This window comes from Mercenaria mercenaria, chromosome 12 (genome assembly GCF_021730395.1).
Source record: "Mercenaria mercenaria strain notata chromosome 12, MADL_Memer_1, whole genome shotgun sequence".
Taxonomy (NCBI): domain Eukaryota; kingdom Metazoa; phylum Mollusca; class Bivalvia; order Venerida; family Veneridae; genus Mercenaria; species Mercenaria mercenaria.
This window is the reverse complement of record NC_069372.1, coordinates 10661224-10675813: the sequence shown is the minus strand read 5'-3', so window position 1 is coordinate 10675813 and position 14590 is coordinate 10661224. Positions and strand designations below refer to the sequence as shown.

At 34.0% G+C, this 14590-nt stretch overlaps 1 protein-coding gene across 1 annotated transcript; it reads left to right on the top strand.

Annotated features, from left to right (window-relative positions):
- Positions 1–7678: 7678 nt before the first annotated feature.
- On the top strand, positions 7679–14590 carry LOC123533089 (monocarboxylate transporter 12-like). Its single transcript, XM_053518935.1, has 5 exons — positions 7679–7871; positions 8450–8593; positions 9098–9253; positions 9725–9874; positions 14364–14590. The coding sequence occupies exons 1-5, from the start codon at positions 7679–7681 to the stop codon at positions 14588–14590; spliced, it is 870 nt and encodes a 289-aa protein (XP_053374910.1).

Sequence of the window (14590 nt, the reverse complement as noted above, 5' to 3'; positions counted from 1 at the left end):
TACAATAACTTAGTAGTTACTAACTATCTAAATTTACAATTAATTCAATATTTGACTTCTGGAGAATATATAAGATTTTGTATTAATTGTGTAAAAAGTAAAGGTTCGTTTTGCTTTCTTTTCATTCATTTTAGAAGCCGTATTTAGATTTGGTCTAAATTTAAGTCAACACAATTTAAATCAGATCGCGGCATTTCATTTTAAAATGAAAGAGAAACTAGAGGTGTACCTCCGGACATTATTTAGTAGTATTTTTAACCCAGAACGCTAGGTGATTTGAAGCGAAAGCCTTTAACCACTAGTAATCGGAGAACACTAAATATAAACATTGTCGTCTTCGAGACTAATAAATCTTTTAAACTTGGAGGGGACATGGTAACTACTGATAACCAAACAGTCACCTCTGAGTTCTACTTTCTGACCTAAGCACATATCTTATCTGTTAACTTTATTTAATGGTTGGAATATTTCATCTGTCGGGTCACTTTGGTTGATCATGCTGATATCACACACATTCGCGTGCCTTGTAAGTTCATTAAAGAATGGCGTGTTATTTCGTTGCACAAAAAGAAAGACGAAGAAACACATGTAATCACTTGTATAAAATGTTTTTGTTGCCATATATCAGAAAATCACCGACGTGCAGAGTTAATTTGCATAAAACTAGGTTTGCATATATCGGTAACTGTGTTCAAATAGATAATAATAGGACTCAATGTCGTTAGGCTTTATTGACTTTTGGATTTTACCTGTAGTGTCAGCGATATTAATATTTCTGGGACCATAAGTGATATTCAATGTCGCTTTGTAATAAAATTCGGCTAAAACCAGTAAAATGAGGGTGTTACGTGCGTCTCGACAGACACAGAGTTTTTTTGTTGTTTTGTTGTTGTTGTTGTTGTAGTTGTTTGGTTGCGTTCTATGCTTCCAAATAATAATTTTATACATTTCATCTATTGTTTTGGAAGTATTTTACCAACACATATGATTGCCTTGCATGTGCGTTCATTGTATTAGCGCAACTAATGGTCTTTGCTAAGTTTTGTTCTTCTTGTAGATACTATTTACTATCTCTTCTTTTCCTAAGGATTTGTAGAGACCAAAACTGATACCTGAAATAACGGTAGTATAGACCAGCCTATGCTACTGTATCAATAACATAAGTGTTGATTTTCATACTTTTCAAGACAAATCAAATTATGTTTTTATCTTATTTTCATATTTACATTCCAGTTTTTGTCAGAGAACATTTCTAAAAATAACTATTGTAATAAATACCATTAATTATTACCATCGTATAAATATCATTACTACTCGTTTATAAAATCCGTATAGTTACAACGGAACATAAGACATCTTTTTCATATCTGATGCGTGAGGTAATTTGTGACGCCAAGAAAAATATCAGAATTTATGACGGGAACTTGTTAACGAAAACAGCCGGAATTGTCGTTATCATTATACAAAGATGTTCATCGCCATCGCACGTCCGCTCTGAGTCGCACTTGGTTAGAACATGAATTTATTGCATGAAATTTTGTCAAATATCATGGTTGAAACAACTGTAGCTGTATCATATTCATGGAAGACATGCGGCATTTAAAAGGATTGAGTCCTATGTTTGCTCCCTTTTTTTCGTACTTGTCCTGATCTTCTCATATTTGCTCAATTGAGTTAAGTATAAGCTTAATCAGTTTCATATTTTCTGTTAAATGTTATCTAATAAAGTGTCCAATATTTTACTGTTGAATACTATAGAAAGTGTTTTTACCCAAAGCAAGGCAAACCTACCAACCTACGGGTGATATTTTAAAGCTGAACTATCCAGTTAGGCTGCCTTTGAACGTCATCTTACGCACGCTGGATTTCTTCGCTTCTATTTCATGTAAGATTTATTTAACAGAGTAATAGCTGTTAAAACAAATAAGAAAATAATTGAAGTATCAGAAGTTTGCAAGTTCCTGTAAGAAAGGCCGTAACGGAAAATTATTTTAGATTCGCCATTTATTTTTTATAAAGTTTTTCTATTTGAACAACTCATAAAACCAGATCATCAGTAATAATGAAGTTCTGATAATGACTAGATTTCAACATGATGATACTATACGGACTCTTCGTATTCATTTTTAAACTACAAGTTTTATTTTAAAATATTTATACATGTACATAATAATAACATTTATCATAAAACGTGGAATAACCGGTTGATAAGCGATCATAATTATAGGATAAAGTGTCCTGATGAAACATAGTCAATTGATCGATTATTGATCTATTGCATTGGTTATTGATCTCAGTCGCTATTTGGTATGGAACTATTCTGTTGTGCCGCGCGTGAATTTCCTTTATTTCCTCTTTATATATATATAAAAAAAAATTAGCAGATGTCAATTTTATTAAATGAGCCGTGCCATGAGAAAACCAACATAGTGGATCCATGTTGGTTGTTGGTTTTCTCATGGCGAGGCTCAAATAGTACATCCTTTTACATAGTTTTATTCTCATTTTAAATAACCGCAAAGATAAATCAGTAAAGGCACAATACTTAAAAAGGAACCACTCTTTTGCTTAACCAAATATTTATTGGATTGATAATGTCTGTTTAACTGTAGTATCAACATCTGAATGTAATAACATTTACAGTTTTCCTTAGCAGGAAGCTAGATGGGGTGAGAGGTGTTGCTCATTTTATTACCTCTCATGACCAGACTCAATCAAACCGAGTCTGTTAATATTCTTTTTGGTTGTATCTGTTGCTCTCAAAGGATCTTTCTACAGATTTTATTAACTATTACACCCATCTTAAATGCTGTGTGGCGGCTGCAAAATGTGTCCCCGTACTTGGATTCAGTGCCCCCGTACTTGGATTCAGTGTTGTTAAATTTTCTGATCCTTTTGTATCATGGAGTCCATTCGACATATGTGTAAAATAGAGTTCCGCTTAAGCCGGTACTAGGGGACGTGAGAGGTGTTGCACATTTCATTACCTCTCATAAACAGACTGAAATAAGCCGAGTCTGCTATTATTCTACTTGGTTGTATTCTTTGCTTCCTAATTTCAAATTTTATTTAAAAGTAATGTCCAGGTTACATTCTTTCAAGCGTTTTGTTGTTGGTTTAATTTCATACGAGCTGTTTAATGTTTAATGCATGTATCACTTTTTGTACCTCTTTTCAACACTTATCTAATACACTATGTATATGTCTTTATTTAGACGTGTCTTCTGTCTTTGTGTCGGATGCATTAAGGGATATATCATCGTACTTGCGAAAACACCATACTGGCTCCGGTTATTAAGAACGATATCCCGTAACTTCCGTATGCTGCTAGCCATATTCCTGTAACAATATTAAAATATTTAAAGATTAAATAATTACATACTTCATTCCTTAACTTTCGGAAACCATTGGATGTTTTTAGTAGTAGTAGTATACGTACTATATGTTTGGAAGCAATCACACCAACATCCAGACCAATTACTGATGTTTCAAATGAACTTGTTTATCATTTTCAGTTCATTGTCTATGAAAACCTTTTCCTTACCAAAAAGAAAAAAAATCTAAGTTACAAAATAAAATATAAATCAATAAGATAATACAAAAGAAAACAAACAACACAACAAACAAACAGAACATTCGCCTGCCAGGGGACCTCCGATTAAGTTGCCACTTGCTTTAAAAGGCAAACTTAATCCCACTACATCGGCAAATCTCTCAAAGCCAACAATTCCATAATTTACAGCAAGTTGCCGGCAAAAAACAAATGTCAAATACTGACAAGGAAAAACTTACAAAGTTATAGGAAGACTGCATAACCTTTTAACTCCAATCGGATCAGACTGAAACGCTTCCTTGAATGACATGTAAAATATTCCACCACAAAGACAAAGTCCTTCGAGAATAATCTGACTTCATATTACGCAGAAGAGTCACGTGACAAATGGATACATTTACAAAAGATAAAAGGTACTTAAGAGTAAATTACTCGGAAGCACACAGCCACAACAATTATGCGATACTCTAATACACTGCAAAGCATTTATCGAGTTCCAGTAAATCGGATAAATCCAATGGCGTTTCTTGTCGAACGTCCTTTACTACATTGAATGAGATTTTTATGACTTTGTTATTTGTTTTCCTATTTAGAAATCTTAGTGAGAAAGTATTGTACATAGATCTAGCAGTTTCACTTTTGAAAGTGTTTCAAAATGTACAGCTTTTTATTAATTTGTGTATTTATATTTTATTATAATACATCTTACTATATATCAATTGCTTTAAAAGCGTTAGCAGTCAATTAATAAAATTTTCCCCGACTTGCAAGATGATCATGGTTCTTAGAAAATGTATAAGTGTGAAAAGCAAAACTTGTTTCTGTAAGCAGCAGCTTTAATGTGTACTCTAAATAATAGTATCATATGAGCCGCGCCATGTGAAAACCAACATAGTGCATTTGCAACCAGAATGGACCCAGACCATCCGCGCAGCCTGTTCAGGATCCATACTGTTCGCTTTCAAAGCTTATTGTAATTAGAGAAACCGTTAGCGAACACATAGATACATGCTGATCTCAAATGCACTACGTTGGTTTTCTCATGGTGCGGCTCACATGGTGATTGTTCTGTTGTACATGATGCGTCAGACTAACACTAGAAGTCTTGTATTCGAATATTACGTTTTATTCAGAAATGCAGATATTTGTTCGTTGGTATGCATTATGGAATAACTGTGATGTGTGACTGGGATAAAAGTACAGTTGATAGCGGTCACGTTCCAAGGAACACAAAAGAAATCACCGCAGTAGATGTAATTCGATAAAATATTCTAAACGGACATCAAAATATTAGGATACATTGCAGAAATGAAATATTTGTCATTCTAACACGATCCGCAGCAAGTAATATATAAACATATAGCGAAATCGCCTATACATGAATCTACGATAAAATATGGTTGGCTGTTACATTTCACTCCCTATTATTGTGACATAAGAAAATTCTACTTCATTTTCCATTACATACGAATTATTTCAGGCCAAACGGTTGAAAACAGCATTTCAAAAACATAAATATGATAAAAGTCAAACTGCTTATTGTGGGACCGTAAAACACGTTCTGATCTCTACGAGCGGAATTCATTTTTTAGCTCAATTATGAATTAAGCGGTGACGTCATAAATGTATGACATAAAGTATACGTCATAATGGTGACGTCATATAAAAGTTAATCTCGTCACTCGTAACACAGGGTCACTCGCCTAATTTGATGATTCTGTTCATATTATTTGCGAGCTGTTAGATTACTAATCTATAAATACTTCTCAAAAGTCTGATAAAAAAGAAACAAATCTATACGTTTCCATTTGCTATGCAACCCCTTTCTAACCATAGGGGGTAAATTGTAACCGCATATAAACCCGAATGACGTATTACCTGAAAATGTAGTACTGTAAAATGCGAAATTTTGCGTTGTTAAATCGAAATAATAAATATGTTCCAATAATTTTATAAATTAATAAAACATGGCAGTCGTTTGGATGCGAATAATTAAATCACTCGTGCTACGCACTCGTGATTTAATTATTACCACCCAAAACTCCTGCCCATATTTCATTAACTGATAAAATATAGAAAAAATTTTATTATTTTTTAAATTTCCCACGAATATTACGTTTTTATTCTCAACAATGTTAATTAACTAATCACTATAGTAACTGAGACAGAGTATAACACAAAATGCAGCTGATTAAATCTACAAATGCATTATCCTAGCAAGCATTGCCCCGGGATACATTTATACATTTACATTAAAATAGAATGAGAACGTTAATACATCAGTGAGTGTATGAATAAATGTATTAAGTAATTCGTATTTTGTGTTTAAGGCTATAGGTTTCTTTAAAGATATCAAAAACCGCTGGTTGTCCACTAAAACATTGCTCTATATCATACCATGAACCTAAGCTATTAACTGGTGAAATAACTTGACCAAAATCTAAATTTCAAATTGTTTATAAATTAGTAACTGACATGTTCCTTACACTAATTCTAAAAATTACTCTCTATTCAACAAAATGCTTGTGCATTTATACATTGTTCATACTAATTAAATTCTTTTGTTGGCACGAGCAATATATAAATGTTAGAAGAAAAGAAAAGAAACAAGATGTAGAAAATACTATTTGAGCGCAGTGATTCTATTGCATGTATGTACGGGATGAATTATGTTGTTAGTCGTTCTCGTTCATATAGTAGTTCAAACAGGAATGTACAGCCACTGCGAATGGGCCCGTCAATGAATAGTTGTAGCCCTCCTACAATCATTAGTCGAGTTCACTTTAACATATTCTAACACTATCATAAATATCCATTTCATTTTCACACACTGTTACTGAAGGAATAGCGCTTAAGACATGAGTGAGCACAAGTTTTTCTCTGTAAATATATTCAGTAGCAGTCAACAATTTCCTGTAGCGGCTGGACCTGCCGGCATAACTATATATATATTAAATATGTAATGAGATATTCTTTTTTGACGGCCACATACCCCCGCTGATATTCTGATGACCGTCCCTTAAAGTCAGTGTTTAATTATGTAATTATCAAAAAAATGCAACCAAACAAAATGAAAGCAGATTGTGCATGATCCAGTATATTCATACGAGGAAACAAAATTTGCAACGTCCCTCACTCTCATAGCACAATGTTTAGTAAAAAGGTTTTGTTAAGGGTATGATTAATTATAAGTGATACGTTATTTAAATCTATATCATTTATGTTTATTTTAAAAATGTCTTGCTTAATATAAGATCAAATGACAAAAGGAAATCATGTTGAAACACGTTTAGTTTACTCACATAAGATCACTACGACATGTACTTGCATAATAGGCCACATACATGAATAAAAAAATAGGTTTAATACAAATTAGGTCATAATAACACTAGGAGCCTCAATGTTAAAATATACTGTAAATCATAAATATTGTAGGCAGAAAGCTCTTATCACATCAGCTATAGTTCTTTGTGTGAAAGTAAAAAAGGCAATATTTGTAATATTTGTCATTTTTACAATTTGGAAGTGGATATGGGATATAGAGGATATTTGTTTGTTTTGTGTGAATATGGAATATATTTCACTGAGAAGTGAGAGAATTTCAAATATTTTCATGAGCGCGTTACGCTAGTAATAATGTGAGTATTTTCTTACTTTGAGGGGAGATATATTCTATATTCACGAAAAACAAACATATGTTCTTTTTATTTTATGCTTAATTACGTTGAAATATGCATTTTGTATCAAATTTTAATCTCAGCACATAAACGAACATGACGTCAGACGTGTTGTGACGTTAGAAATACGCACACGACATAAAGTTCCATTAATATTATTTCTTGCTGCGTAACGTTTAGAAATTCTCATTAAGTAAAATAATTTGAATCAAGAAATATACTCTAAAGAATAAAGTGCGACCACAATTTTCATCCTGTTTTAAGCAAATAATTTAAAATTTATACACAATGTAGAAGTAGATCGACAAAGCTAAACCATTTACAGTGAGTGCTATGCGGTGAGTGATATGGATTATATCTCACTGATAAAAACACAGTATTTCATCAGTTAGCATAAAATAAATAACGATATATTCTCAACTTACTGATACCAATATAGTTGACGGATATGCTTGAAATGAAAAGAGATGGTGGTTGGGGATGGCTCGTTCTAGTTTTTGTGCTGTGTTGTCAGACAATCGTTGGTGGTTTCTGCTTGTCTGGTGGACTTTTCTATATTATCTACATGGATATATTTAACTCTGATCCCGTAGAAATTGCTTGGCTTTGTTCCTTACCAGTTGCACTTTGGTATTTTACAAGTGAGTATTATCATACCAGTTTCACTTTGGTATTTTACAACTGAGTATTATCATACCAGTTGCACTTTTGTAAATTTTTTAGTATTTTACAACTGAGTATTATCATACCAGTTGCACTTTGGTATTTTATAAGTGAGTATAAATTATATCAGTTGCACGTCGGAATATTTCAAATGTGTAAAATGTTTTCAAAGATGTAGGAACCATTGTAAGTACCCACTTAACGATAGTAATAGAGTATTTTTGAAAGATTGTGATTGGGCGTTGAAAATGCCATTTGCTTTTTAAGATATAGTGACTGGTTTATTTACATATAAACTCTTAAAACAAGCACGGATCTCGGTTGTAAATTTTTGGGAAAGGTATTATTTCTAGTTGTGAATGTGATCCGATACCGCATATAAAATCACCAACAAAAACACTGATATTGGTTATATTTAAACATTTTTCAAGACTTTATTTAGCACACATAAATCACTGCATTTTCTCTTCCCTGCCCTACAATATATTTTTTATTTTTAGCATATGCTGCATATTGCTAGTTCAGTATTTTTGATTCAAATCTTGATTATATTCAGGCCCAGTTGGGAGTTTCTTCATCAAAAGATACGGTTGTCGTACATGTGCGGTTATAGGTGGTTTGACAGCAGCAGTTGGTATAAGCTTAAGTTACTTTGCTAATAGCACTGGCTACCTCTTCTTTTCTCATGGACTTCTTACAGGCAAGTAAGAAAACTATCTGAGTAATCATTAGTGTTGATATTTTGGAATTTTTCAAACATATCAATGCTTCAATGATTTCCAACATGTTTCTTCTTTACATTTTTTCAACGTTAGACCTACATACTTTATGACAAAATGCCTGTAATAGTGGTCAAAAATATTGTCAATAACCCTATCCAGCGGTATTCTAGACATGTGATACATTTGTGAATATCATCGGCCTTCCACAGGTCATCTGGAAGTTGTCTTGCTTACATGGAAAACCTTTATACACTGAGAAAGCAGATAGGGCAGACATATGACCTAACAGCGGTAAGAGACAAGTCATTCAAAAATGACGACTTTATGCACTCGCCTATAGTGACCTTAAATCTCTTTCACTAGAGTTTGCTATAGATTGTCATGTTACATGATTTTATTTAAGTAAATGGAATGAAACATTGAAATTTAAGAAGAACGGAACATATTAATCGGCAGTGTACACAATATTTATTATTTTTCAGGTTTTGGTCTTGGTGTAAGTAACACGGCTGGCATGGAGGTATTGAACATTTACTTTGACAAATTTAAAACGCTGGCAACGGGGCTAGCTTCTATTGGTCAAAATACAGGTCTAGTTATATATGCAAGGCTTGTCATATATCTCGAAGAATCGTATGGTTGGAGGGGATGATGTTGATTCATGTGCAATAGCTTTAAATCTTGCGAAATGCCTTGTGCCTGTTTTCCACTCAAAATAGAGGAACGTTTAAAAGCTGAAGTTTTTCCTGAAGACTAATGATGAGATCAAAGGCATTAAGAAGAAGATGCATTTTGTTAATGTGAAGTTACTGAAAAAGGTATCATTCGTTATGTTTTGTGTAAGTAATATATTTGTAAATACTGGTATTGGCATTTATATTTTACATTTGCCGTCATATTTAAAAGAAGCAGGATTTACACAAGGACAGTTAGGAACTGTGCTAATGGTGTTCGGGATTTCGAACTTCGTAGGAAAGTGATTTATAGTTTATTAGGCCAGCATCCTAGAATTGATGAAACCAGTCTTTATACCGTATCACTAACCGCAGCTGGTGTATCTGTATTTCTTACCCCAATGTTCTTGTCAAAGACTGGTGTTTTGACAACAGCTGGACTGACTGGGTTTTTCGTTTGTGTGACTGGAGCATTGCTTCAGGCGGTTATTTATAGAATTGTAAGGTTTGAAAGATATGCTGATGGACTTGGGTTGTCACTTCCTTTCAAAGCAGTTGGAAATCTTATTGGTGGTCCTCTGGCAGGTAAATCAATATTTTACAATCTAAAGATATAACGGCACGCTTATTTGACGCCTTTTTGATTAGACATTTTTTATGTATAGGAAGAAACAAAAAGATAAGCAAGGAAATGAAAATACAGTCCATAAGATACATTGGATCAGGTTTTACAAAGGTATTGCGACAAAAATGTTATTACCTGATCTTTAAATGATACTATTTATCATCTCGTAAAATAATAGGTAAATGAATAAATGACAGGATTTGCAAGCGTATTCAGTGAAGTTATAAAAATATTGATTCAATATCTAATAGCTTTCTCAGATCTCGAAAATAAAGATACTTCTATATATATTCTTCGGACAATGTTAGTGCAAATAGTAATCATGAAAGCCATTCTGTGTTTGCTATATTCATGCGAAAGAAGATTGGGTATAAAATAGAGAAAACAAAAAAAAGCGTTCAGGTATGGAAATCGAGAGATTTGACGTATATCGAAAGAATTCCTAGTTTAGAATATATGGTTATATCCCATATTCACTCCGAAGTTGAAAAAAAAGACCAATATTACAAATGAAGAATATTTTTAGTATTTTTATGATATAACGAATTCTTGTACAATCTTATTTAAAGTTGAAATCGACGCCAAATTAGTTTTATCTGCACAGGACTAATATAGTCATGCAAAATGATTCATTCATATCCACAAAACTAGAATGAAGTGGTCAAATACTATTTACAATATATCTATGATGAAATGTATTTCAATATTTTTCTGTTGTTTTTGTTTTCAAATGGTCTAAACAAGGCTTTCCATGTGCACCGCCGTATGAACACATCTGCGGATGTCTCTAAATTGTTTTTGTACATTTAGCATGTGTAAAAGTTTGAGTTCTGCTCAACCCGGGCTAGAGGGCGTTTGGGCGGTAGCATGCATTTCCACTACTGTCCATGAACAGGCTCAATCAAACCGAGCCTGCAACATTTTCGTTTTTGTTGTGTTGAGCGACCTGTGGAGTTTCCACTTTTTCTATTTTATACTTTAAAATGGATAATTCGTTTTTTGATCAGTTAGTGGAACTATATATCCCGGGAAACTGCAGTTAAATAAAACTAACAAAACTCGGATAATACTACTTTATTTCTAATTTACATCTCTCTATTTACGACAATTTCATACATAAAAAAATTTATGACAAGAGGGATGATTTTAATTTCATATTGTAAATTTCCCACATTTGGATGGAGATGTACCCCAGGCTACACTTATGGGGTATATATTTCTCAGTTAATTCGGTTTGCAAGAGCGTGTAGTCCCTTTAAGATTTCAACGAACGTAACTTATTTATTACAATACTTTTTCAACAGGGCTACTTTTAAATTTTAAATTACGAAAAGTTTTTCTATATTTTTCTATTGTAATTCAATTTGGTTTTAAATACATAGCAATTAAAAATCACTTCTACGGGAAAGTATCAAAACCCGCTTTTTATAGGGATGGTGTCTGTAAACTTCGTAAGATTTTGGGTCATGGCAATTTTCCAATTGTATTAAGTAAAGTAATTAAACGTTTTATGAAAAGAGGTTATGACCCCAACTGTTTTGAGATTTGGTGTTCAACCCTTTTACAATGGACGCAAAAGCTTTCCTCTTTGATTGTGTCTGGTGGGTCAGTGGAGGACCTCTATGTTAATAGTTCTTAATCCCACCAGGACTGAGCTATTTTGATTTCCGTCTTTTCTTTTGGGCCCGTTCCGTCGGGCCTTAAGGGCGTTTTCCTTGTTGCTCTGGGCTTCTGCAAAGGCCAAATGAGTACATGCGTTTTAGGTCCTTAAGGATTGCATTTTTATATTATATCTACAAGGGCATCTTTGTGTTTTACATTAACATACCTTCGTTGCCTTTACGTATGTAGGTTTTCACCTGGCCGGGGGTTACTTTTATTTACACTGTCTTGTGACTTTGGAACATGGTGGGGGGTAAGAGTGAGGTTAGGTGCACCATAAACCGGGTTTAAAAAAACTCCCCATGGTGGTTTGCCACTGACCGTTCCAAGGCGGTGCCCCGCTGTGTTCCCCGTATTTGTTTGTTTTGTCCTTTGTATTTAAGTTTTTGATGGGTTGTGGCAAGAGTTTTTTCGTGTGTGTCTTTGGGGAGGCTGCGTTTTTTTTGAACGTGGCTTTCCCTGTTGGATATTCTTCCTTGTTTTTTACGTATCAAAGAATATAAGCAAATACTACATATAAGCATTAAATCACTAAACTAGATTTAGAAATTGCTCAACTTCAGAAACACTATTGCGCTGTTGAATGTATATTGTTTAGTGATGAAAGAGAACACCGCGGCGAGCCGTTGAGTTTTGAAACTTTTATATGAAGTAACAAGATTTCACAAATAAAGATCTAGGATCTACCAATTTTTTATCTACTGAAAAACTGTTTTCAAAAGATATACACGAAACTGAATTTCTACTAGTTATGAACACCTTATCATACCAAACTATTAATTTTCTTTCTGATACCGCCTCGGTAGCCTAGTGGTAGAGCGCCCGCTTCGAGTGCGGGAGGTCTGGGTAATCCCTGGCTGCGTCATACCAAGGACTAAAAATGGTACTAGTAGCACTCGCTTGGCGCTCCAGATTACGAGGATAGTGCTAGGGCTGGGTTTACCCGGTGTCATATATCATGCCACGTTTCTACGACGTGATATTCCATGAGGCCGCACAAAATTGTGGGCACTGTGCTTTACTGCTACAAGTAGACACCGTCGTTTATATGACTGAAAAATTGTTGGAAAAGACGTTAAAACACACAAACACACCTGGCTGCGTTCTGTGCCTACTAAGAAAATTCTCATAACTTCATTATCAGTACTGGATACAATATGTTTGTTTGTTTTGGGTCTAACGCCGTTTTTCAACAGCATGTAACGGCGAGCAGTTAACCTAACCGGTGTTCCTGGATTCTGTACCAGTACAAACCTGTTCTCCGCAAGTAACTGACAACTTCCCCACATGAATTATCAGAGGTGGAGGACGAATGATATCAGACACAATGTCTTTTATCAAATCGTAACGACCCCGCGATCCTTAAACCAACGCTCTCCCTACTGAGCTAAGCGGGATAAAATATGTACCATACTGAACGATAAAACATCTTTGGCTCGAATCTCCATTTTAACTTAAAGATAAAAGCCGCAGACCTATAGTAGTATCCGAATGAAACCCATCATCAGTAAACACTTGACGCCCTGATCTGTGTATGTATATGTATATGTGATCTAAAATATTGTCCGTCTTATGCTTGCCTTTTAAACTTAGAAAAATAAGCATAGACTAAATGGCTTATTTAACATTGTTTTGTAAAACATTGCGATATACTTGGATTCATATTCGATTAACATATTTGACGAGCCATACGTCTCCAATAAATATATTTCAGCTCGTCCAATTTATTTTTCGAAATGCTAGACGTCCAAATATATTGCGGTATTGTGTGAAACAATGTTAAATTACCTAATGACATTGCATTCAGTATTTCAGGAAGACATATTGCGGCATAAAAAACACTGAGTACAAATCAAACCAAATCTCTGTTTATCTAAAAGACACTCCACAATTGTAAAACTGCAAAACAAACTAAATCAAATATTGGCAACATTACAGAGACAAATTTAAAACTACAAGCGGAACATTAAGCGGAACATTAACTAGATGTTAGTCCTTTGGGAAAATGAATTCGGCCTTCCGCCGAAATTTCTAAATAATCTTTTGAAACTAACGAGATATGCAATAATTTTCATTCTACACCGGCAAAGTTAAGTTCATCTGATAAAGGACAGCGTCTTTGTTTAAAATGTCTGGAACTCTTGGTTTCACGTTTTTATGACTCACTTCTCAACATTTTATCGTTTGTTGATTTTGTGACAAGCCCGCAGTTATAAACAGACTAACAAACAAATTAAGATTTAAAGCAAACTTTAGCAAAAATTTAGTAGTTACAGCTAATTGATTAGTGAGAACTTAGTTGTGTGCACTTCCCATTTCTTTATTCATTTTTATTTATTTATTCATTGTAAGGCCGGTAGACAAAGTGCCCCCTGATGCAACCATGTCATTGACTTGGAGTACCAAACTGGTAAACCAAGTGCATAAAAATGAATTCATTTTTGTGCATATTTATCAGGTATAAAACTCCGAGGTAACATTTTGCCAGTTACAACTCCATCTTTATTCGTTTTGTAATCGTTTTGTGCTCGTAATTGTTTGTTTGTTTGGGTTAGGTTTTTGTGTACATTTCTTTTGTTCACGCGTCTTCAGCGTTTTGTTTTGATGGGTTTACTTTCTTTCAACATGATTATTTTTAAATATGTTTTCTTGTCATTGGTCTTGCAACAAAATTGCAGCAGGAAGCCTCATTTTTAACCCTTATCATTGATTAATTATTACTTATCCCAAGTTGTTTCAACAAGAATGAATAGTTTATGTCTGCAAATTTAGTCATTCTATTTGCAGGATTTATGTTTACCACGACGGGGGATTATACATTTTCCTTTTATGTATCTGGTGCCTGCATGGTTATAGCATCCCTGCTGATGATTCAGCCCGTGTTACACCATAGATGTAAAGAGACAAAGCCACCAGAAACCAAGGTTTTATACACAGTATGCGAAACAGATACTGACGGAGTAACGACTACCCACGATATGTACGGGAATAAAAGAAGAGGACAAATTACATAG

Coding starts and splice junctions, on each gene's coding strand:
- LOC123533089 (XM_053518935.1), top strand. CDS start 7,679: ATGCTTGAAATGAAAAGAGATGGTGGTTGGGGATGGCTCGTTCTAGTT. Junction 7,872..8,449: donor TGCACTTTGGTATTTTACAA/GTGAGTATTATC, acceptor GATTATATTCAG/GCCCAGTTGGGAGTTTCTTC. Junction 9,875..14,363: donor TATTGGTGGTCCTCTGGCAG/GTAAATCAATAT, acceptor TTCTATTTGCAG/GATTTATGTTTACCACGACG.